Source organism: Aaosphaeria arxii (assembly GCF_010015735.1).
Source record: "Aaosphaeria arxii CBS 175.79 unplaced genomic scaffold BU24scaffold_2, whole genome shotgun sequence".
Lineage (NCBI taxonomy): Eukaryota > Fungi > Ascomycota > Dothideomycetes > Pleosporales > Aaosphaeria > Aaosphaeria arxii.
The window spans coordinates 2,861,237-2,884,402 of record NW_022983475.1 but is presented as its reverse complement, the minus strand read 5'-3'; the positions used below and the strand labels follow the sequence as shown (position 1 = coordinate 2,884,402).

At 48.3% G+C, this 23,166-nt stretch overlaps 10 protein-coding genes across 10 annotated transcripts; 5 read left to right on the top strand and 5 right to left on the bottom strand.

The window, feature by feature from the left end:
- Positions 1-19: 19 nt before the first annotated feature.
- BU24DRAFT_459203 (uncharacterized protein) lies at positions 20-2,015 on the bottom strand (the record flags this gene model as incomplete). Its single annotated transcript, XM_033531706.1, has 2 exons — positions 20-1,791; positions 1,841-2,015. 2 exons carry the CDS (start codon positions 2,013-2,015, stop codon positions 20-22), a joined length of 1,947 nt encoding a protein of 648 aa, XP_033387877.1.
- A 1,183-nt stretch (positions 2,016-3,198) lies between these two features.
- BU24DRAFT_121633 (uncharacterized protein) lies at positions 3,199-5,751 on the top strand. The gene is made up of 2 exons (XM_033520903.1): positions 3,199-3,635; positions 3,690-5,751. The coding sequence occupies exons 1-2, from the start codon at positions 3,293-3,295 to the stop codon at positions 5,456-5,458; spliced, it is 2,112 nt and encodes a 703-aa protein (XP_033387876.1). The 5' UTR covers positions 3,199-3,292; the 3' UTR covers positions 5,459-5,751.
- A 668-nt stretch (positions 5,752-6,419) lies between these two features.
- On the top strand, positions 6,420-8,621 carry BU24DRAFT_386474 (putative monocarboxylate permease). The gene is made up of 3 exons (XM_033524926.1): positions 6,420-7,132; positions 7,226-7,599; positions 7,660-8,621. Exons 1-3 carry the CDS (start codon positions 6,762-6,764, stop codon positions 8,412-8,414), a joined length of 1,500 nt encoding a protein of 499 aa, XP_033387875.1. The 5' UTR covers positions 6,420-6,761; the 3' UTR covers positions 8,415-8,621.
- A 229-nt stretch (positions 8,622-8,850) lies between these two features.
- Positions 8,851-11,931, bottom strand: BU24DRAFT_448012 (uncharacterized protein; the record flags this gene model as incomplete). Its single annotated transcript, XM_033530857.1, has 11 exons — positions 8,851-10,066; positions 10,136-10,357; positions 10,417-10,515; positions 10,585-10,650; positions 10,691-10,866; positions 10,933-10,984; positions 11,032-11,087; positions 11,258-11,335; positions 11,380-11,542; positions 11,639-11,841; positions 11,894-11,931. The coding sequence occupies 11 exons, from the start codon at positions 11,929-11,931 to the stop codon at positions 8,985-8,987; spliced, it is 2,235 nt and encodes a 744-aa protein (XP_033387874.1). The 3' UTR covers positions 8,851-8,984.
- A 466-nt stretch (positions 11,932-12,397) lies between these two features.
- BU24DRAFT_459199 (uncharacterized protein) lies at positions 12,398-13,281 on the top strand (the record flags this gene model as incomplete). The annotated part of the gene is made up of 3 exons (XM_033531705.1): positions 12,398-12,668; positions 12,757-12,974; positions 13,024-13,281. The coding sequence occupies 3 exons, from the start codon at positions 12,398-12,400 to the stop codon at positions 13,279-13,281; spliced, it is 747 nt and encodes a 248-aa protein (XP_033387873.1).
- A 1,525-nt stretch (positions 13,282-14,806) lies between these two features.
- On the bottom strand, positions 14,807-16,603 carry BU24DRAFT_489473 (kinase-like protein; the record flags this gene model as incomplete). Its single annotated transcript, XM_033533646.1, has 6 exons — positions 14,807-15,255; positions 15,307-15,484; positions 15,541-15,659; positions 15,716-15,919; positions 15,976-16,310; positions 16,368-16,603. 6 exons carry the CDS (start codon positions 16,601-16,603, stop codon positions 14,807-14,809), a joined length of 1,521 nt encoding a protein of 506 aa, XP_033387872.1.
- A 333-nt stretch (positions 16,604-16,936) lies between these two features.
- On the bottom strand, positions 16,937-17,686 carry BU24DRAFT_419132 (uncharacterized protein). Its single transcript, XM_033527144.1, has one exon. It carries the CDS (start codon positions 17,459-17,461, stop codon positions 17,243-17,245), a length of 219 nt encoding a protein of 72 aa, XP_033387871.1. The 5' UTR covers positions 17,462-17,686; the 3' UTR covers positions 16,937-17,242.
- A 362-nt stretch (positions 17,687-18,048) lies between these two features.
- On the top strand, positions 18,049-18,588 carry BU24DRAFT_419130 (uncharacterized protein). The gene has a single exon (XM_033527143.1). The coding sequence runs from the start codon at positions 18,173-18,175 to the stop codon at positions 18,473-18,475; it is 303 nt and encodes a 100-aa protein (XP_033387870.1). The 5' UTR covers positions 18,049-18,172; the 3' UTR covers positions 18,476-18,588.
- Positions 18,589-18,647: 59 nt separating this feature from the next.
- Positions 18,648-20,770, top strand: BU24DRAFT_489472 (FAD-binding domain-containing protein; the record flags this gene model as incomplete). Its single annotated transcript, XM_033533645.1, has 3 exons — positions 18,648-19,102; positions 19,201-19,603; positions 19,655-20,770. The coding sequence occupies 3 exons, from the start codon at positions 18,648-18,650 to the stop codon at positions 20,768-20,770; spliced, it is 1,974 nt and encodes a 657-aa protein (XP_033387869.1).
- Positions 20,771-21,035: 265 nt separating this feature from the next.
- Positions 21,036-22,517, bottom strand: BU24DRAFT_341571 (soluble quino protein glucose dehydrogenase; the record flags this gene model as incomplete). The annotated part of the gene is made up of 5 exons (XM_033523280.1): positions 21,036-21,273; positions 21,331-21,604; positions 21,661-21,730; positions 21,791-22,174; positions 22,227-22,517. The coding sequence occupies 5 exons, from the start codon at positions 22,515-22,517 to the stop codon at positions 21,036-21,038; spliced, it is 1,257 nt and encodes a 418-aa protein (XP_033387868.1).
- Between the last annotated feature and the right edge of the window lie 649 nt (positions 22,518-23,166).

The window sequence follows — 23,166 nt, the reverse complement described above, 5'->3', positions numbered from 1 at the left end:
AAGGCAGGCAATCCCTGTATCAGTGGAACAGTCTTCCGATCATGACACCGCCATTGGTATCAACGTCGCCCTCGTCACCAACACTGCTCGCGCTCCTGGGCCTATGGTTCACTTCCTTCTGAGCTCGTCTCAGTTTCTTTGCCTCCGCTAGGCTTGGCCACTCAATTGCGGTGGCAAGGGCAATCTTGTCGGTATCGTCGTTGCGTAGGAGTGGTTGCCTAAGATCGCCCATGGATGCACTCAGTTCAGCAGCATTGTCGTCATACGCAGTTCTTGTCTCTGGTGAGAAAGGTAAAATAGTCCAAGTATCTCCGTCTTGATCGGATTCATCCGATGGAGGACTCATCTGCGCAAGTGGCGTATGCGGTAGCTGAGGAGTGCGAACTAGTGGGGGAGTTTCACTACGCCCAAGAATAGTCCAGTCCTCCTGGTTCATCTTCCATGGTTCCCAATATTCCAAGTCTTCAAACTCGGATTCAGAGGATAGCGATGGGGTATTGGTGCCATTGGGAGATGCATCTTGATCTGGTGACATATCAGGCCAAGCTGGAGTTCCTGGGGAAGTTGAAAATGTCATGCCATAACAGTCAATGGGCGTCAAGTGTGACTCGGTATCTGAGGGTGGAGGAGTTGGTAAGATATTCCGCCTGCACCAGCACGGATCTGCGTGGCCCAGTGAGAGAAAATGCTCAAGATCGACATGTTTATCTAGACTATGTCGGTCGATGTTCGAACTATGGGCGATCTCATCGATCTCATAGCACTCTGACCTGGGCCTGAATGGTGTTTGCAATGTCAAGGCCTTTTGCAACAATGGCCGTACCGGTTTTGTTGGACCTGATAAAGCGTTTTTCGGGGGATCATTTCTCAACTGATGGGTATTATTTGGTTGCGCAGACCCAGGCCTTCCATCAGGAACGGTACAATCGTTGGTTGTTGGTGCAGTGGCTGAACGCATTGGCCCCATGTCAATCGATGAAGCCGAAGTCCAAGATGCAATAGAATCTTTCGATATCTCAGGAGATGTAGCTGCTGAACTTTTGACTACGGAGTCTTCATTTTTCACTGGTTGACCTAAAGTGTGTAGTCGTTCTTGGTCGATACTCAAACTGATAGTCAAAGGTGGAGATATAGTCCTCTCCGATAAGAAGGCACGGCATTCTGAAGCTACAGTGGGGGTGTTGGGCTCAGTATTGATGATATCAGATAAACGCTTTGATGCTTCGGCAACTTTTGACAGGTTTCCTACGGGTAGCCGGTAAGACTGTGTTGATGCTATGTCCGGTGACGCTAGGAAGGCAGCCATTGGGAAAAACCGCGACTCTTTGCGCTTAAAAGCAGGCTTCTCGGCCATGGTGAGGCATTGTCTGAATGGATCAACCGATTGATTACCACCAAACAAAGTGGACTCTTTGTCTTTGCATGGTGTAAGGTCCTTCATGATGGATTCGGCAGACCCAAATTGAGGGATCCAAGGATGCCTGACGTTGTTGGGGAAAGTAGCAGAATCGCTTTGAAGAGCCTGCGTGGGTACATCATCCTGAGGGTCTGGATCGTGAATAATGGCATCTACCCCCGGAGGGCACATTTCCGCCATTTGCTCACATAACTTGTCAGCCACCTCGCGCTGCTCACTCTTCCGTTGCTTCCTTATGCCTTTTGTTCGAACATGCTTGCCGCCGCGTTTGCCACGACGACGACAGTTGCTCATTGAATTCTGCGTCTGCGAGAAGTCAAATGACCACTGAGCAGGGTTCGCATCGAGTGCCGCCAGGATGCTAAATCTATTCACTGTTCAATGTCAGTGAAAGGCCTGCTGGAAGAATTCAGCATAGCGCACCTGTTGGCGAGAATGCTGTCTGCTTGGGCGAAACAGATTGTTTTGCGAAATCCTTTGCAGTTGAATTCATGTGCACCTGCTTCGAGTACTCCTGGTGATAGGGCTTTATAGGATTCTGAGGTGGCTTGGACTGTCGTCGAGAATATCCAGTTAATCCCGAACGTGTGAATGGCATTGACGCCTTTGAAGAGATATGTCGTTCAAGGTTAGGACTATAGGAAAGGTCGGTATAGGACAGGTAGATGGGGATAAAGCGGAGGTGGTGAGGAGTACAAACGTAACGAGCGCATGGTGGATGGGGTCGCGTTTGTTGGATGGACAGTCAGTGGCACCTGCTGCTTTGATTGAACTTATGTAAAGAGTCATATGAATGTGATAGTAACGGAAGTCACAAGTAGAGGGCGATTGCAAGGATTCATTTGGGAGTTGAAAGGTTCAATTATTTCAACGCAACAAGTAGGAGTCGGCAGTGATGGTCACGCAGGAAGTGTTGTCCGACATCTAGTTACCCGGTAGTTGATGACGATGATAACATAATGTTAATTACCATTCCATTGACATGTAGAAGCACACCGGTATGTCTCCTGTGGTTATTACTGATCTTGCCAACCTTGGTTGAATGTTTACTTTTATTTCGAGTGACAGTGAATGTCCGACTATATACCTAGCCCTATCTAGGGTTTCTATGTATTTATATATTTATATATATCTACTATGACGAAAGGGGAGCAGTATGACGAATGGCCTGCAGAGGCGCTGACCAATCAGACGAGACTCTTGGCAACGGACATGGATTTGGATTTTTCCCCACACGAAAAGAGAATCAAATCAGATTCGACACGAACCGGCGAGACCAACTGGACTGACTAGACACAAGTCGAGAGAGTGCGAGAACGACCAACGATCGAAATAACCTAAACTAGCTGAAGGGCGGACGAAGGAGAAGATTACGAACTAAACCATCTACAGACAAGACGTGGACTGACATAGACGGCGAGAGAAAGAAACTCCGATCCCCTTACTCGTACTCTCTCTCTCTCTCTCTGTGTGTGTGTGTGTCTCTCTCTCTCTACTCTAGCTCTTCCTCCACCGCCTCCACCAAAGGTCCTTCACCACCTCATACCTCGAACACACACTACCACCACCCCACCATCACTCTACTCACCACCTCCACAACCACCACAACCCAACTTCAACTCTCATCGCCGCATTCTCCCTCCTCCCTTCTTCTTTACCCTAACTCTCAACAACAATAGCACCTCATTCTTCTCTGCCTTTAACGGCTCTTTCTATCCTGTTGCTCTTCAAATACTTCCCAGCGCTCCAGGATAATTGCCAACTCGAGCCGCATCCGCAATTATCTTGGAGCCGCTGCTAAGCTTCAGTTCCCTCTACCAGCATCGACCCCCCTCTCCCATTCCATTCCAAGCAATCGCTAGATCCTCTCTTACCATGGCGACAACCTCCGATGCCGCTGCTGGTATTAGAGCCCGACAGACTCGACGAGCTTTACCCATCATTCCAGCAATTCCTCACAAGCTGTCCCGCCCACAGCGAGCTGCGCGCCCCATCACCCCGGATGAGAATCCTGGCGAGACCGTGAACAAGCAAGATGCGCGTGCGACTACTCCCCAGCCCATTGGGAACGGCTCCAACCGACGAAACGCTCCCGACCCTCTGACACCGGACACCCAAGTCTCTGGCGCACAACACGAAAGTGTCGAGAACAGGCTACCCGCAAGCTCTGAGGCGACATCTGCAGGTGCGACTGCCGTTGAGGTCCCCGATGCCCAAGGTAAGTCGTAATGTGTGGAAATGAGCTTGAGTGAGTCGAGTCTGACAATATTAGAAATGAACCTTGGAGCAGACACCACAGCCGGCGCGCAGTCTACGAAGCAAGAGCAGGTTTCTCGTCAAGACACTGTCAATGGGGCTTCTGCAGGCGCTGCTATATCTGACCAGCTCCCGGCTGCCTTCTATCCCGCCGATCAACGACGTGTATCGATCAACGGACATGACGCCAATCAACAGGCCCACCCATTCACCACTCCATTGCATGTCCAGCAACCCGGTGTCGACGGTATCGTTTTTGGTGCTACGAATGCCTCTCCAGCGGTACCCGTCACTCCGCAAGACATTGAGCAGGATATGCATAACCATTTCCAGCCAACGCATCGCCAGCCACCTGGTCTCATGCACCCGGAATTCGCGAGTCAATTCTATCCCGGCCACGCCCACCACCACTCGCGCTCCCAGGCGCCCTGGATTCCCCCGGCAGCGACTGCAGCATCCCTGGATCCACCTTACATCAATGGTAGAGGCTTGCAACCCCCTCAATTCAATGTGCAGACCCCCTTCGATGCGCATCTTGTACCTTCATTCTCACCTGGAGGGGCACCAGCGACCGCCAGCCACGCCGCTACCCCTCGCTCACAATCACCTCTGAAGCCGCTCTACCAAGGAACTCAACCACCTTCAGAACATGAAGACGATCGAGGATTTGCCCCCTATCATGCCGGGCCTGGCATGCAGTCGTTTGTACCTCCGAAACTGGATATGCCTTTCGAGCTTCTGGCATACCTCAACTCTCAACTGGGGAATCCAAAGTACGCAGATGCTGTTTTGCGTGTCCGTTCCCCTACTACCACCCTGTTGGAACTTCCAGTGCATAGCCTCATTGTTGCTCGCAGCCCAGCGATTGCCTTCTCCATTGAACGTGGTCGCGCCGAAACTACCCGCAATGACCACTCCTTGGTGCAGCTCGATGTTTTCACACAGGACAAATACATCACCTCGGAAGCAGTCGACGAAGCGATCAGAATACTCTATGGTGCTCCTTTGTTCACCGTGGAGGGATATTGTTACGGTTTGGCTCCTTTCTTCCTCGGGGATGAAGAAGGCCCGAATTCGCGCGAGGCACTAAAGCGCATGGCTGGAGCTATAAGCTACGCAGCGACGGGAAAGCTGTTTGGGCTTCGGAACATGCATAGTCGCGGCTTGGAGCTGATTCGAGCGCTCTTGCGATGGGACACGGTTGAGTTGGCGCTGGAGTATGGTCTTAGGGAAAGCATCTACTCTCGATCTCGGGATGAAATTGCTCAAGGTGCACGAAGTCCCGTGGAATTTGACGCCACCAACTTTGTGGAACGCGATTGTGTGGACTTCCTGGCTTACGATCTCTCTCCCAGCTTCAACTTTTTCAGTGTGGCTCCAGAAATGCAGAACTGTCCCCGCCTGCCTCATGTCGTCGAGTCGAAACAGGCGTCGCACAACCCACGGTTAAGCGGTATTCGATTTGGGGACGTGCCGCCCGAAGACCTCAATCCCGATCTCATCACTCGAACCCTTTCTACCATCTTGCTCTCGTTACCGATTGCTCTATTGGATGGGTTATTCAAGCGTCCAGTCGTCGTCAACCAACTCGGCTGGCCCAGGATTGAGAAGCTCATGCACGAGGTCGTAACTGAGCGAGAGGATCGCCGTAGGAAAGTCCTGCACAGTTGGTTCCGCCAGGTACCCGACAAAAGTAGCTCTGTTCCACAGCACATCGTCGACAATCTCTTCCACGAAGAGCAAGCCAACGGACGAATGCTTACCGAGCGACGTCAGACCCATTAGGCGCAAGAAGCATCCTCTGAAATTTCGATCTTTTCTGTGGAGATATGGTTAATTTTACATTACTAGCTCTGGGGCCATGGTAGGTTTTTACAAGGATTTTCGGGTAGGATCGATTGTATTCCATATGGTTGGGCGTGCTCGATATGATTGGGGGTTCAGGTAGAGTCCTCTGCGTCAGCATTGTACACTGCATAGCGAGCGAAAGGGCGTTGCATAGGCGTTGGCGACATTTGGCGATTGGGTTCCCCAAAATCCTCACGATTTCTTTCTTGTGTTCATTTATTCTTCCTCTTCCTATTCTTTATCTGTGAAGGCATTCACAAACAAAAGCACTGAGACGACTCGATGACGACGCATACCCGTTTTCTTTGTTCGACTTCATCACGACCATGAGGCACGGCATCTGTGTACATCATAAAACCTGTTTAGATTTCTCGTGGATGGACTGCGTGATTTTTCGACCTGAAATTCACACCGTAAGTGTCCGCATTCGGATTACTTGGTGATGCAGGTTGAAGGGAGTGGACAGCGGCCTGGGTGGCTTTCTGGGCTTTAAAAGAGATTTTATCAATAATCAACAGTATTCTTATATGTTCTTTCCAACAACAGGCAGGCCTTCATCATGACGACTTCGATGAACCAATGGGCAGTTTCCATTGTCGGTACTGCGAGTCATCGCTAAACAGGAACACATCTCGTACAACCCCATGTCGGATATAGCGTAGACCGTTGGTCGGCCGAGTGAATGAGATGGAATAAGCTTTTTACCCAACCGGGGATTGTGCGGGTTTAATGGAGGCCAGTCTAGCGCCATCTTGCCCATGCTTTTCCGAAGGGCGGCACTCCCCTACGAGTAACCACGAGTAATAGTCAACTATTACCTACCACTACTACTACTGGGGGGAAAAGACGGTGGGAGAGGGGGTGGAGAGTTGCATCATCCGCAACGCCCATGCAATCCCATGTGTCGTATACACGCAGGTGGGTCAGAACTATTCCTCACTTGGTATGAATTGGATCTGACTACCGTTTTCTCCAGGGATTGTTTTTCCCATATATTAATAATTGGTTTCCTCTCTCCCATCATCATCGAACATCGACTTGTTCGTCATCTTCGTTTCTTCAAATTCATTACCCTCCTTCTCTTCGGTGGTCAATTTTTGACATCCTTTTCAGATCACCCTTTTATCATATTTCATCCAACCGTATGCAAAGGTAACACCTGTGTCACTTTGCGCGGCTTCGTCACACCCAAACCGCGTGCCGGCAAGTTCACGTGTATGACCGCAGTGGCGCACCGCAAATGGCCTATCCTACCACCACTAGTGGTCGCAATTCCGCGGTGGAACTACCATCCACAGCTGTGTCTGACGAGAAGACAACACAAGAATCTGGATCATCTTCTGTTTCACTGCCAAGCCGTGACGGAAACAATGATGCGACTTCACACGACAAGTCGCAAGAAAAGATCGAGGCGAATGGTGGCAAAGAAGTCAATGCGCCGGTGAAAGATGATGCAGAGATTGAGGATGACCAACAATATGCCGGTGATGAGCAAGGCCTGAATAAGGTCGTTAGCAGAAAGAGCGTGAGAGATACGAGTAGTATACCCAACGGAGGACTCGTCGCGTGGTTACAGGTTCTAGGTGCATTTTTCTTATTGTTCAATACTTGGTAAGTGGAAAATTGCCCTTCTCAGCGTCTCAATGAGAGACTGTCTGAGAGTAAATAGAATGTTTGAGGGCCACTAACTAACATGATGTGCAGGGGCATCGTCAACACATTTGGCTCATATCAGACCTACTACAACACAGTACTACTGGTAGACTCCAATGCATCCGCAGTCTCTTGGATAGGTTCTATACAAGGATTTCTCCTGATGATGGTAGGCGCGTTGTCCGGACCGATCTATGATGCTGGGTATTTTCGCACGTTACTTATCTCTGGGTCTCTTCTCCTCGTGATAGGACAGATGATGCTGAGTCTATGCCACGAATACTGGCAGGTTCTTCTCGCGCAAGCATTCTGCATAGGCACCGGTACTGGATTTCTGTTCGTCCCTGCAGTAGCAATCCTGAACACCTACTTCACGACCAAGATCTCGACCGCTGTAGGACTCGCCGCGAGTGGGAGCTCCTTTGGTAAGACAAACCTTAAAATTCAACCGTATTTTCTTGGAGTTCAAGTCTGACAGTTGATAGGTGGTATAATCTACCCCATTGTCTTCCATCGCCTCCTTCCGCAGATCGGATTTGGTTGGACAACCCGGGTGATAGGATTCATCATCATCGCAACGCAAGTTATTCCCCTCACCGTCATGCGCGTGCGAGTCCTCCCCAAAAAGTCCCGTTCCCTCCTCGACCTCAACGCCTTCACCATCGCCCCCTACAGCCTCAACATCGCCGGCTTCTTCGTCGGCTTCATGGGTCTCTACATGCCCTTCTTCTACGCGCAGTTCTACGCCCTACAGCGCCACATCACGAACCCCGACCTCGCCTTCTACCTCCTGGCCGTCATGAACAGCACCAGCATCTTCGGCCGCACGATCCCCAACGTCATCGCCGACCGCATCGGCGTCTTCAACGTCGTCGTCCCCTGCACCATCTTCTCCGCCATCCTGTGCTTCTGCTTCGCCGCCGTCCACACCTCCGCCGCCATCATCGTCCTCATGGCCTTTTACGGCTTCTTCTCCGGCTCCTTTGTCTCCATCCCGCCCGCCATCGTCGTCTCGCTGTCCCTCGACGCCCGCGAGAAGATCGGCACCCGCATGGGCCAGACGTTCGCGATCATCGCTGTCGGGCTGCTTATCGGGACGCCAATCGGAGGCGCGATTCTGGATCACAGCGGATTTGAGAGCATCTGGATTTATGGCGGGTGTCTGCTGCTCGGAAGCGCGGTGTTTCTTGTTGCGGCGAGGGTTACGCATAAGGGGTGGGGGTTGATGGTTAAGGCTTGATGGGAGGGTGTTTTTTCCAAGTGTATCGTAAGGAAAGGGGTTGCGACTGGGTGGTTGTGTGTATATAAAATCGGTTTTGCATAGAATAAGCGTGGAGGTAACAATGTAAATGCATTCGCATTCAGATTCAAGAAAGGAGTGGCCTGCACGGCTAACTGCAATGGTTTACCTCTAAGAAGTACAGCAACATTGCCTGTGCATGTGGAGATTCCTAAGATATTCGAAGTTAATATGCTCTTCAAGCTCTATCGCCACGATGTGTCATCACTTAGTTGTTGCTTGCGTCATACTGGGGTTGATCTCAGAAAGTTACGACCCTTTTTGAAAACAGCATTATCGCTCTACATAACACTTTTCCATTCGTCTCGCTCCGTGGGTACTATGCTGGCACAACCGAGCAACATAGAAAGTGACATAGCAAGTAACATAGCGGTCAACATTAGTACTAGTCAATATCGGGGCTTATGTCCTCGATTGTAGCCCCCATCGATATAGCGCTATCAACATGGGCGGTACCAGGATTCACTCTGCGTATATGAAAACGACAACAGCATGCATCATCATCGCTTTTCAACACAGTTCGAGAACCCATCGTGCAACTTCTGATCCAGTCCCTTTGTAGATGTCTCTGTATCTTTGGATGAGCCCCGGGGGAAGATTTTCTCTGCCATAACACTCAACATACTTGCGCGTCGCCGCTCCAGTGATCAAATGCTCAGGACCTAATTTCAGGAGCGCCATGGGGACTAGCTGGTCCACGATCTGCCGCAGCTCGATGATCATACCTAATGCCTGGTAGACGTTGCAGAGATTCGTCATCACAATCAGCGTGAAATTCTCATGCGGGCCTTCATCATTCTCGAACCCGCGGAGCGACTTTTCAAGCAGCGGCCGCGCCGCCGCGTAGTTGTTCAGACGCAGGTGGATCATACCGAGCTCTTGCAGAGACATCGCCGTGTCCCAGTGTAGCTCGCCCAGGACCTTCGCGCGCCCTGCGATCGACCGCTGGTACATGGCAGCCGCTTCACCGATGCGGCCGAGCTTCTCATACAGCACGCCTAGGCAGTTGATACAGTTGTAGCTGTTAGGGGACTCGCGGCCGAACTTCCTCTCCGAGAGTTTGATGGTGGCGAGGAAGTATTCCTCTGCGTCCAGGGCCCGTTGCAGGTCGTTGAGACATTTGGCGACCTCCCAGAGCACGACGAGCTCAAAGGTGCCGTCGGGGTCGAGTTCCGGGTTCTCATGGAAGATAGAGAGGGCCTCGATCCAATTATTTATGGCCTTGGCTGCGTCGCCCTGTTCTTTGCTAGCATTTGCATTGACTAGCAGCCCGGCCGCTTTTGCCCTCCACTTGCCCGTATCCCCGTAGTCAACGATACGTCTTAGAATATTCCCTATTAGATGGCCGGTGACGACTATGGTGCGGTTGGATTCATCGGTGATGAACATCCTACCGGGTATACCATGCCCGTGCACCGAAATGCGACAAGCTTTAGGGCATTTCTCCGATGTACTGAATTTGTTTCGATCTTGAGCTTGAGTTGGTTTGGGTGTTCCTTCGTTGGCGCTTGAGGATTGTCGGTACAGAATGGCACTGATGTCTGTCTGTTGTCTGCTAGGGGGGTTGAACTCCGTAAGCGTACTGGACCTTTCTAGAACGTCTTTCATATCTATGCTAGTTAAAATTAGAATACATGTCGCGAAGAAAAACCAGGAAGTACCTTGGTTGTCGGCCGCCTTGCCCTTTCCTAAACCAAAGACGCGGTGAAAGAGACGGCGGATGCGACAGAAGATGCCCGAAGTCTTCAGCACGGGACTTGTTGCACCTGACGTGGGCTTTGGTACATCTGGGATTGCCGCTTGCGAAGCTGGAAGGTCGTGGTCCTGATCGCCTGGAAGAAAACTTTCGATTCTTCCTGCAGTGACACATAGTTCGCCATTGTCTATCAATGACTACGTTAGCTTGGAAGCAATTTCGGCTTGTTTCGTTCATAAGGCCTACAGTAGCTAACGGATCCCGGTTCGTGATCCGGGTCGAGGTGTGCAGGAATGTAATAATAGTATGGAGAGGGCTCTTTTAGAACCCCTCGCGGCGCGTGTACTAAGAAGCATCTGTGTCAGTTCTTGGTTGTATGTACATATTTAGGGAAGAGGGATCCGTGTAACCTACCGCGCTCGAGATCTTCGCCGCTGATGAAGCTGATTGCGATCAAATCTCCATCTTCGTATGGACTCCCTTCACAGAATTAGCCTGGGTTTCTGACGGTTATACTCACGTAGGGTTAACTTGCTTTCTTTATTGGTAGATGGGACTGCGAGACGTTCAACTCCAGGCTGTTCGAGGAAGCTGCGGTCGCCGTCGTCGCAGTACGGCTCCCCGGTTCGCAACCTATCTCGCGTATGTCGGAATTCCATGTCATCATGGAAATCATAGTGTTGCTCCAACTCATGCCTTCAGTGCAATCAAAGTCAATAAACACCTTTCTAATGAATTGAATGGAAGCAAGGAAGAACATACGATGTCGTAAATATCTTGGCACAATGCAGACACTTAGCATCTTCACTTAGATCTGGCCTGTGATCAGATGTGGTAGCTTGTGTCTTTATAGTAACTTACGGTTCCCTTCATGTTCGTCTGCTTTTTTCTCTGTCTCGAAGCATATTTCACACTTCCTGCATTGAAATTCCAGTTGGGTGGTCTTGTGATCAAGTGGTATTAGCCTACGATCAAGTCGGTACCCTCCCACCTTCGAGCTTTTTGATTGTTATTTATATGCACCGAAATTATTTCGTTTATCCTGGATTCATAGAGAATGTGAAATGATAGTGCCTAATTAACATACCTATCATAGATCATAAGATGGACGATTATTGATATACCAGGGCAGTATTTAGACAAATAGTGGTCGGTCAGATCATCACTGTACACTATTAGTCCAGGAAGCTGAGACATCTCTAATCTTACCTATTCGAGAAGATCGCCGGGCAATGTTTGCATGAAACATCAGAGGCTGTGGTCATTGGACCGTCAAGTTGTGGACCATTTGCACTGTATGGAACGACAGGATATGACTCTAAAATCCTTTGTAGTCCACCAGTGGCCTCGGTTGTTCTTGCTGCCCAGTTTTCTGTTTTTGTGATAGAGCGACCATCTATGGCAATGAAAAGTGTACCAGGCCGGGCCGAAGAGGACTAGGATTTCCTTTTGGGCCGCTGCTGCGCACCTGAGTGACCTAAGAGTGGGGGAACATCATGGGAGGCTGGTCTTTCCGATTTCTTGTTGTTGATACTAGATGCCTCCCGTAGTCCTTCGGCATTGTCTTTGCTCTTTGCGCTGATATAAACCGCGCCTAATGTCCTATGTTTGGCCCTGCTAAGTGCTGTTTGTACATTGGTGTGATGATTCACATGTTCATCGAACTCGACCCTGGAATTGGCTTGAGCATCGCTCCGTCGTGAAGGTATGTAATGCAACTTACTTGTCGGTCAAGTGCTCACCACAGTGCTGGCAATCCATATTGTGGAAAATTCCCGTACAATCCTCATAACTACCGTTCTCTGGGAGAGAATGAATAACCTTGCCAGAAATTTATCGCCCTTGAAATACAAATAGATGATTTTTGTCTGTCAGTATAGATGAAACTGAGGGATGTGAAGTAGTAGCATTAATGGACGGATGCTCAAGAAGTAGTTATTCTGCGGGTACCTCGGATCTCTCCTATCCATCTGATCTGATCATTCAGCTCTAGGCATTGCCCATCATGCCCTCAAGGCCTGGATGAGCTATCTAAATGAGCCATTCAAAAAACCCTTGGCTCGTGCGTGACAAGGAAAGGGACAAAAAAACTGCAATGGATGCGAAGTTGAGCCGTTTATTTGATCCCTAATTAAATCGTACCAAAGGAGTTCAATTGCCCTGAAGTTCTTAAGCGAGCTGCAATACAGCTTAAAGCAATGACAGCTTTCTTTGTGAAAAGATTAAGATGTCAGAATACCCTCCCACGAATATAAGCCTTACATGTACCAGCGAGGATGCAGACGACCGACTGGCGACGTTTATGAACCACGACTCGGCCTTTTTCATCTTTCGCCGCTTTAACGCCCTGAATTTGCGCCATTTGCTCCATTCGCAGGCGCATTTGTTGTCTTTGGAGGACAAACTCGAAGAGCTCAAGGCACAAGGGCATGATGCAGACACTTCAAGTCACCGCGAAAGGTTGATGCGAGAGGTTGGCTACTACCTCAATACCTACAGTTTGTACCCCTTATTCTCTTTGCGTGATAAACGTTCAACCAAGCCCATTAATTCGAGCACCATCCTTCCAGATCCTAATGTCAAAAGATAGGGCACTGGTCGAGCAATCACGCCTCAGAACCCTCGGGGAACCGGAGTCGGTCAATGTTACAGGTCTCACTTCACAGGCTAAAGACCACAATGCTCTCGATGTTACCGAATATCTGGAAGTCGAAAATGATCTGATTACCCTAGGGATTGGCAAGGAAGCCAAGGGCTGGGCCTATCGCAAAGTTGAGAAAATATTGTGGAAACGATTTGCAAAAGTTTGTTCTTGAAACAACGTCCATGAAAATTGTTCTAATGGCTTATCAGCCCAGTTCCTCAGGAGTAGACCCAGAAGCGGGCTCACTCTATGTATATGATGATGGGAACATACAGCGCTCGGTCCGCGCCATCCTTACTTCCATCTCGACAATAACCCTTCTCGTTCCCGTCATAATCATGTTTTTCATCGGGAACGGGTTTCCGTCGTTGGTAGTTGTTGTCATATGCACAGCCCTATTCTCAATGTTCCTAGCATTCACCACCAAAGCCCAAAATCACGAGGTGATGATGGCTGCTGCTGCGTAAGCAATAGTCCCAAGTAGGAATCTACAGAAGCTGATCGAAGTTGATATAGATATGGGGCAGTTCTAGTTGCATTTCTGGGTAGAGGCTGATGGGCGAATAACCTTTTGCATCTGCCATGTTTTGTACCAGCTGCTATTGGATACATTTGGTAATGATATTGGGACAATATTCCACGCTATATGGAGAGATTGGTCCTGAAAAGAATTATATCCATGAAATCGATCACACTGAGCAATATCAAGGACAGGAAACTGGGAATATTACGTACTGATAAAAGACATCTTTTATGCGGTTTGATTCCGTGTTTGATAAAAGAATTGGATTTTCAAGTTCGAAGATCTCTGTTTGGTGGATGGCTTGATAACTTTATGAGACGCATTGCTATGAGAGTTGTTTCACGTGGACCATAAAGGAGGCGGGCTGTTCAGAGCTATGCGTAAGGGTTCCAGTGTGAACAGTTCCCGCCCTTGAGTTGTTTAGCTCTGTGCGCCACTTAGCAAAGCGAGTGCAGTCGAGAGCGATCTCTTGCTGAGACCTCCGCTTTTACACCGCTATCTGTGTGCGCTCGTTTTTCTAGGGATCTGACATCCCCACAGATTGCCCTTGGAACGAACGTACGATGTAGTTGTAGCTGCCATCCCGATTCTCCCACTGTAGCTGTTGCATCATCACCAAAATGCTCACTTGCTGACTAACCCACAGTATTTGATGGCTCTATTTGACTACATTCGTGTCTGGCCAACTCTGGCGAATTGGAAAAGAGGGAGGAGGAAGAGGTCTGACAATTCCTTTGGTATAGTACAAGCCATACAAGTTATGCAAGCCACATGACCACCTGCACCACAATATAAAGAGGTTGACTGGAAATCTCGCGACCCGAGTGTTGCTAGTTACTGTACTTACATTTCAATGGGGCAGCGCTTCATGAATTTTCACCCCACAGCACGCATAAGTAGGCGTCCATCTTGTCAATAGTCTGTTTCTCTGAGCACATGGTGCTAGATTAACACAGAGTAAAAGTTATGAAACCATATTCTTACAGATTACAGCATTCGTAACCTTTTACAGTGGCTGAAGTGTTTACAAGCTTGCAGGATCAACGCTGTGATAGTTTATGTGGTAGAAGTCACTTCCTAGAAGATAAATAGCTAAGCACATTCAGTAGTTCCAACAGTGGAATATCTTGAGCTTGGCATCATATCGTCTAGTTTCGGGGGTGGTCTCTTGACCCACGGTATGATATCAGTGCTGGAATTGGATTACTGGTTTGAGCTATTACTGGAGGAGGGCGTTGGAGTTAAGCGTTGGTATTGCAATGAATGTTGTGTATATTCAGCGATATAGTCTAAGATCAAGTTGTTCACGATAGAAGGATGCTTTGGTGCGGGAGCCTTGTGTCATTTTCTCTGCTCCTGGTAGCCTCGTAGCCTCATGAATTTGAGAGTCAGAATCGGATAAATCGAACAAATGCTAGATCTAACCATCGCATGCGCTGGCAAGAGGAGAGGACCGTACATCATATCGCTCAATCCGTAGACATATCACTACCCGACCTTGAGGAAGGCCGGTACGGTGGCGAAGGCGTCCAGTCATCGCTGGAATAAGAGACAGACCTAAGTGGACCCAGAGCCTGCGGTTCAAACCTAGTGTCTTGCACGAAGGGCTCAAGCATCAACTCTGAGGCTGTGGCTCGCTTCGACGGGTCGGCGACAAGCATTCTCGTGAGATATGAGGTGGCCATCGCAAGGAATTCTTCGTCTTCCTCATCTCCTGAGTAATCTTCTGGTTCGTCAGCAACTTCTGGACAATGCTCTTCTGGTGCGTCGTATAGTATCATTTCTTCCCCATCAATGTAACCGACTATGCTTCCATCCCGGCCATACAGTAGCCTTTTACGCTGCGCACAATTTTTGAAGTAAAAGTAACACTCCCGTATATTCTCAATCAAAGGTAGTTCCTCCTCTGCGGGCTTAACTGGAACTTGTTAGCAATGAAAATTTCTGTAATGGAGTAGGATATACCAACATTCTAGTGGTGGGAGGCCTTCCCGTGCTTTTCTTGTGATAACATTCATCCAGGCCTTGAACATCCATGGGGCAGAATCTTCTCCGAGGACTCGTAACATCTGCGGTACAAAAGACCGATGATCCGTCGGCTCAAAGTAACTGTTAAATAGATCGCCTCCCGTAACATATCGATAAGTCTACACGTATTGTTAGCAATATTCTAGAACGACAAGTGTGCAAGGGGCACACGTACTACACAAGCTAGATTCCAGATATCCATCGCTCTGTTCAACGGTTGCATGAATGTCGCTTCAGGAGGAACAATATCCATCGATCGGTGGACTGACCACGCAGGCTTCGCTTCAAAAAATGCTAGATAGTAATCAGTATACTGTGCAGAGATTTGACAATGTATTGGAAAAGCTTACAGGCCGAGAAATCAATAAGCTGGATATCACTCAGCTCTTCTACTTCGGCGTATCTCCAGTGTGCTAATGGCTCAACAAGGTACTGTGGTACATGCTCTCCTAATGGCTCACCATCCATCCTCCTCAGCTTACCCTTACGAGCTGCATCGAAGCGCACCCTTTCAATTCGAGGGATCTGGAACGCAATATTATCTTCGCTGATGTCTTGAGAACAATGTTAGTCTTGGTGTTGAATTGTCAAAAAGGTTGGGATGGCTTACCTCCATGCACGATGCCAATTGAGTGTAGAAAGTCGACGGCAAGAATGAGCTGTCGGGAAACATGACGGCTGAGGCTGCAAGGAAGCCTCGGGCTAAATTCAGAATCCCATCTAATACTCCGTAATGTTGGGCCAAGTACGTTAAGGACAAGACAAAGATGCCTACCGTTAGGTCCTTCGCAGTAGAAGTAATCTAGCAGCTGTGGTAGAAACCGACGCCCTGGATGCTCCGTATTGCCATTTGCTTCGATATGTTGTAGGACCTTCAACTCGTTTACCTCTCCCTGCGAACGATCTGCTCTGAGAACCTTTATGGCCACGATTTTGTTCGCGTTTCTACCAGTCAATCGTAAGATTATATATTTGTGCAAATGTAGATTCGAGGAAACTTACTGATTATCTCGAGCGGCCCAGACGATTGAGAGCCACCCAGGCGCAATTTTGTTAACTATCTCGTAGCGCCCGTTGTTTAATACGTCTCCTATATGCATAGGATGACAACCGCCTGAAACATAGCGTCTGGTGCCTCCAGCATCAGAGAAAACGGGTACGTATCTGACTTCATGATGCTGTTTCGAGACCACACTTGTCTCTAACTTCCTCTCAGAAGTAGACTCTTCAAAAGACATCTCTGACATGTCTAATGGGTGATCGTTTGGGGTTTTTGGTATTGTAAGTCGTGCTTGTAGGAATGGATTGATGAGGATTGATGTGCGCTCAGGCGATAGGTTACAATTCTCTAGTAAGTACAAGCAGACGACTTTTATATTAATGAAATGCTAGGCCGTGAATGATATATTTTTCCTTTGTTTTAAGGATATTGTGTAGTTCGATCTTACTGTTGTTATGATCAAACATGCATACTAAATTTTGTAAATCGACAATGCTACATTGTACGATATGATCATTGGACCTGAAGTTATGGTGGCCACCAATGTACATTTACAATGTCTGGCCTGGAGAATCCTCGCAATAGCTGTGTGAATTGCATCGCAGCTGCAACTACAGCAAGCCATGAGCGCTTCAGGAACCGCACCTTACTATAAGAGACATGCAACGAGAAGATGAACAACAATAAAATATCATATAAGTGTCGTTACAACAGAACTCGAGTAGCGCATTCTGAACTAGTGATCACATTGTATGCTAGACCTGTAGACTCTGCTTTACACCTTGAATGTTCCATCTTGACTATTTCACGCTGCCTGATTGTCTTTTGTCAACTGCTTCCTAACTAGAATCCAAACTTGACCCTTATTTTCGCGCAATCACCCACTCCATATTGAGGGAAACCCAGGAACCGGATGATTGATCTTATGAACTGGCATAAGCATCTCATTCGTTTTCCGTTCATTCCTGCCGGATTCGTTATCCGGCGATGCACGCGCCCCCATCGTCATTAGCACTACAAACGTGAGTAGCTCCAACAAAATAAATTTAAGCAAATGTCCATGAGTCACAAAAGTATCGATAATTACGTCGGTCATCATTAATGCGGATATGTGGCTTGTGTACAACAGTGCACAACATGATTGAATCCACGAAGATTGTTGGTGGATATTTTCTTCACTGTACCGAGCGAGGTCGATGGCCGTGAGGTACGCACGCGGCTGCGCCCTTCCTCTTGCTTACCCCGAGCCTTCCTGGCAGAAACGCAGTTTTTAACATTTTTCCCGTCGGAAAATTCGACGAACCTCGGTGTGTCATACAAAGAAAAGTAAGCGGTTGATGCATGTAAGAATCAGGATAAAGTAGACGGGAAGGGGAGCGTTGGAGGGTTGTAAGCGACGCGAGCGGAGGATGAACATGCTGGAACCGTACATAAAATGTCGGAGATTTCGAAGGAAGAGATGGCGGAAGCGGAGGTGAAGAGAGTTTGTACGATGCCGATGTACGGTGACCCAGTTCATTACTTAGATCTTGATTCTAAAGCCACGACCTTTCATGGATATACAATAACATGTCCTATAACTGCCCGAAACTTCAGTTGATGCGACCAGCACTAGCATTGTGAAATCTTTACGTGTACAATCTTGTTTTGTATATTGACAGAGAAGATCACAAAAATCCTCTCCGCTATTACTAGCTCACCGGCTGGACATTGACCTCACCAATTCGTTCTCTTACACGGCATTGTCTCTGTGTCGCAGACGAACACAACTTTAAGAGATGGTAAATACATGCGCCCTCACCGTTCAATGTGCATTCTTACTCGTTTCTTGTCTGCAGCAATATCTTGGACCGCGACAGTCGGAGAGGATGATCTCCGCGATTCGCCAATCAGAATCACACTACGCCCCGAACATCTGCAAGGCCTGGAAGTGAGCATGGCGTGTCGTTCGGCAATTGCGTCGCCACAAAATTCGATCCGACACGAGATTGCGATAACAATGCTCTGTCCCAAATGGGTTATCAGATTTAATGAGAAGTTTGGCTGGCTAGAATCCAAAAAAGTCGAAAAAGAGTCGACAATTACAAGTGAAAAAAAGGTTGGTGGTTAAGAAGGTTGGCACGGCGAGCTGATCGTTCTGGATCAAGATTTAAGAGTTAATTATCCAGATTGATATTGATACATAAGCGAAACTAGGAGCAGTGCGTATATAATACTATTCAGGAACACCTTTCACAATAGCTTCTTTTTTGTCTTTTAGTTATAATTTACCCGTGAAGAGAATGGTTCTTCTTGCGCTACACCATCTAGTTCCGTTGGGCAGTCTTCTTGCCTGCGGTACCTATGGTAGACTGACAGAGCTTGCTGGCGCATCTTCCAGTAAACCCGAGGCAGCGAACGCTCCACTGTCCCAGGCCGAAACCTTTCAGTTGACAGAGGGACTTATTCAACAAATCTGGGAGGATCCAAGAGCCTCTCAGATTGCCAACCTCCTCTCTTTTTACCAAGGCAGTAATACTCGATCCGCCCGCAATGCAAAGAATAGTTCTTGTAAGACCTTCCCAGGAGATGATAATTGGCCAACTATTGGGGAATGGGATACATTAAATGACCTCTTGGGGGGGGCGTTGATATCATCTGCTCCGGTGGCCGCCCCATGCTACAATTCTGCGTGGGGCCCTAAAGACCTTTCCAAATGCAATGAAGTTATTCGTAGGTTCGGTACACCATCGTTACAGTAAGTTTCAAACATGCAAAATGCTATCAAGAATACATTTCCCAAACGATCGGCTGTGGAAAATCAAGTAATAGTTCTGCATGCTGACATTCAGGCAGTGAGGATGATCCAACAAGCATCATGTGGCCAATATATCAAGGGCGGACCTGCTTCCCCCGTAATGATACTACGACGGAAGATACGTGCACTCTAGGAGGATATCCAACATATGCTGTGAATGTCACCAGCGTTGCCCAAATACAACTTGCTCTCAATTTCGCGCGCAACGCTAACATTCGCGTCGTCGTCAAGAATACAGGTCATTGCTATTTGGGTAAATCTTCAGGAGCAGGCTCACTGAGCATCTGGATGCATAACCTCAAGGAAATTAAATACCTGCCTAGCTACATAGCGAAAGGATACATGGGATCGGCAATGAAGGCAGATGCTGGAACTACAGTTCAGGAAGTGTATAGAGCTGCGGAAGCACAGGGCGGCACTATTCAAGGTGGTGTCTGTGAGGTACGAAGTCCACGCTCGCATTGATCTACAAACATCTTATCAGAATTATAGAGTGTCGGTTTCGTTGGCGGCTATCTCCAAGGGGGAGGCCACAATCCTCTGTCAGGTTACTATGGAATGGCTGCCGATTCAGTTTTAGGTTACCAAGTCGTGACAGCGGACGGTCGTTTTGTTACCGCATCTGAAGAGTCGGAGCCTGAGTTGTTCTGGGCTTTACGAGGTGGTGGCGGATCGACATTTGGAATAGTGACCTCCGCCATTGTCAAAGTCCATCCAAAGATTCAAGTTACTCACTCAACTTTCGAGCTGGGCAATACGACAAACCAGACCGTCAGTCGCGAGAACTTTTGGAAAGGCGTGAGGAAGTACTGGGAGATGTATCCAGAATTTACTGATGCAGGAACCTACTCTTGGTATTTTATCTTCAATACTGATGGGCAGTTGACATTGAGGATGAGATCCTTTTTTGTTCCAGGTCATACGATCGAATCTTACAATAATCTCACAAAGCCATTGTTCGACAGAATCAATGAGCTCGGCATCCCATTCAAGGCCCCACATAATTCAACACATTATGATTCATTCTTTCCGGCATACTGGGACGCCTGGGGATCCACAGCACAGCCCATGGGTTCAGCGCAATCCCTTCCAGGCAACCGCCTCATTCCAAAGGCAAACTGGGATGATCCAGTCAAATTCAATCTTACGTTCGATACTTTGATGAAACACGTCAACAACGCACGCCATTTCGGTTGTTACCACCAAGCACCGAAGAATCCTCAGAACGTCGACAACGCTGTTAGTTCTGCCTGGCGCCACGCACAAAGCTTCTTTATCACCCAATCACCGAGGTTCACCCCAAACAGTACCACCGAGCAGATATTCAACGCAAACAAAGTCCTGCAAGATGATATTCTCCAACCTTGGAGAGACATCACGCCTGCGACTGAGGGTGGAGGATCATACTTGAACGAAGCTAGCGTCATGGAACCTAAATGGCAGGAAGATTTCTACGGTGACAAGTATCCAAGGTTGCTAGAGATTAAGAAGCAGTACGACCCCGAAGGGCTGTTCTACGCGACCACGGCTGTTGGAAGCGAACAGTGGGTGGTGAATGATGGGGATCAGGGTGTGCAGACACAGAACGGCAGGCTATGTAGGCTTTAGAACCATAGGGTTACGCAAATGATGCTCAGTGTCGACGATATAAGTATATTCCAACTAATCACAAGATGCTCTTTAGGGATAGTCGATGTCATTCTATGCTCAGCGCCCCTGGTTGCTTGTATGTCAAGAATAAGAGACAGCGATGCGCTATTTGTGGATTCAATCAACAAGCCGTTGGCGTCTGATAATAACATCTTGTTTATCCTAAAGCTGCAGACAAAGGACCTGTAAAATTGCTATTCTGTGCTACAGCGAACGCTTGTATCTAAGTTCCTCCAATAACCCACACCTCATTCGATGAGTCACTAGTCATGAAGAGTCTCCCCTTGGCATCGAATGCCAGATCGACAGGACGGAAGCATTTGGAAGGGCAGTTGCCATTACTGGGGTTGCTCATAACATTGATCGCTGCTGTGCTGGAGGTCGAAGGCTCGGTAGGCATGCCAGTTGCAGGATCAATGCTGACCTTGCTGAGGCGATAGCCGTCTGGTGGTTGACGGTTCCTGTTACTGTTAGCGAACTGCTGAGCTGTTCACGTGAACGGGCTCTGAATAGCATACCAAGACCCATGGAACGTAATGTATGCAGCAGTGCTATTCCTGTTAAACCCTACGCTCAAAGGCGCGGTATGACTTGGGAAGCAAAGCTTTGGCGCGACCCGCTGCGCGCATGTTGCATCGTTACCTGAGCCGATGGCGAACTGAGTTCCAACTTTGATGTTCTGGTTATTAGGGATGACAGAAGGATCCCAAGCAGCAAAACATTCTGGATAGCCATAATTGGCCCCGCGTTCCGATGATGTACCACTGAGAGTGCCATGATAATTAAGTTCCTCTGTCGAGTATCAATTAGTATAGGTTGGTGGTAATAGGATACTTCAGTGTACAGACCACATGGATTGGTGTTATGGATATCAACGTTATTCTTTTTCATATCGTCAACGCTGTTCTCAACTGACCACTTCAATCAAATTAGTAACCATGGAAAGGGTTAATTAAACACATTTATGCTCTGACTCACTATTCCACCCGAGACAGGATTTTCAGTTACACCAACGCTGTTCCTAAGCCCCCAGGCTAAGACTTCCCCTGAAGTATACGCGACTGAAGCCTGGCTGACTTTGGCGATGCTGAAAATTCGTAGTTGACTGCGACCAGAGGATTGCTGCGAGGTTGCAGCGTCGATGTTCGAATTGGAACCGACCGAGACAATTAAAAGATCCGGACTTTTCTTGGATGTTAACACGGTCCGAGTGGAGTGCCCACTGTTGCTCATGCCAGTGATGAGAGTTTTCCTCGCCCCTACTGTCCCAGCGGCGGCATCATATGAGTAACTAAATACGGTCGTCATGGATGAGACGAACAACGTTTTTCCATCAGCTGAGAGATCGATCCCATGGTTGAGCTAAACAGCAGACGTCAATGAGTACCTTGGTCATTGTTTGAAAACCACTCACTCCTTTCTCGTCAATGAGTTGCTTAGAGCTTGCGACGCACACGTCATTTCCGCCATTATCTGTTAGCTTTATGTAGCGAACTCCTGCTCCTCCAGATTCGACAACGAGAAGGTTATTCTCGGAGTCGAAAACGAGACCACGTGGTGTTTTCAGTCCATTCATCACCACGCGTCCAGAAAAACCCGAACCCCATGTCGGCGCATATGCTGGATTGATAGTTGCACATTTCTGTCCCAAGATAGTGGGAGTTAGGCTTGCAAAAATGACGACGAAGCCATATAGAACCACCATGATGAACAATGATTCGCCCTTTCTGCGCTCGGAGATTCTAGTCAAGGGAACAGAAGCATTCGAAAAGGGATAGAACCATCTCTTATACCCAATGACTATTGCGGGGGAAGGCTGGGGAATAACACCCATTCGGGACATATCCGGATACTCTAACCCAAGCTAGCCAGTTCTCCCTGTTACTCCCTTGCTCGATTCACCTAGCTCCAGAGTACAGGCTTCTTTAAATGAAGCACCTCCCCCCCAGAATGTCATGGCGCAAGAGATATGTAGCCATTACCTCACATGTGTGAAAACATGTACGACTGTGATCAACGAAGTAATTTGTCCGTGGCCAGTATCTGGCCAACCCGGCTGCTTGTTGTAGCTTAGATGATTCGACATTGAAATAATGCCAGGTAAGAGGAGTGAGCCAAGAGCGTATAACTGATTGAAGGCGGCTGCCAAGCTACATTTTTCAAAGTAGCGAATGACAAGGGGCGTGTGTATGTTTAAATTATAGTCCCCTGGCCGTTGACCTTTTAATCTCCAAGTGATCTGCACAAAACATCATGCAGGGTTCCAGTGCGGGGTGAGTGGATCTTAAATTTGATCAGAGTGGGCATCAAAAGTTGCAAATCTCGTGGAGGCAGCACATTGTTGGACTAAAAAT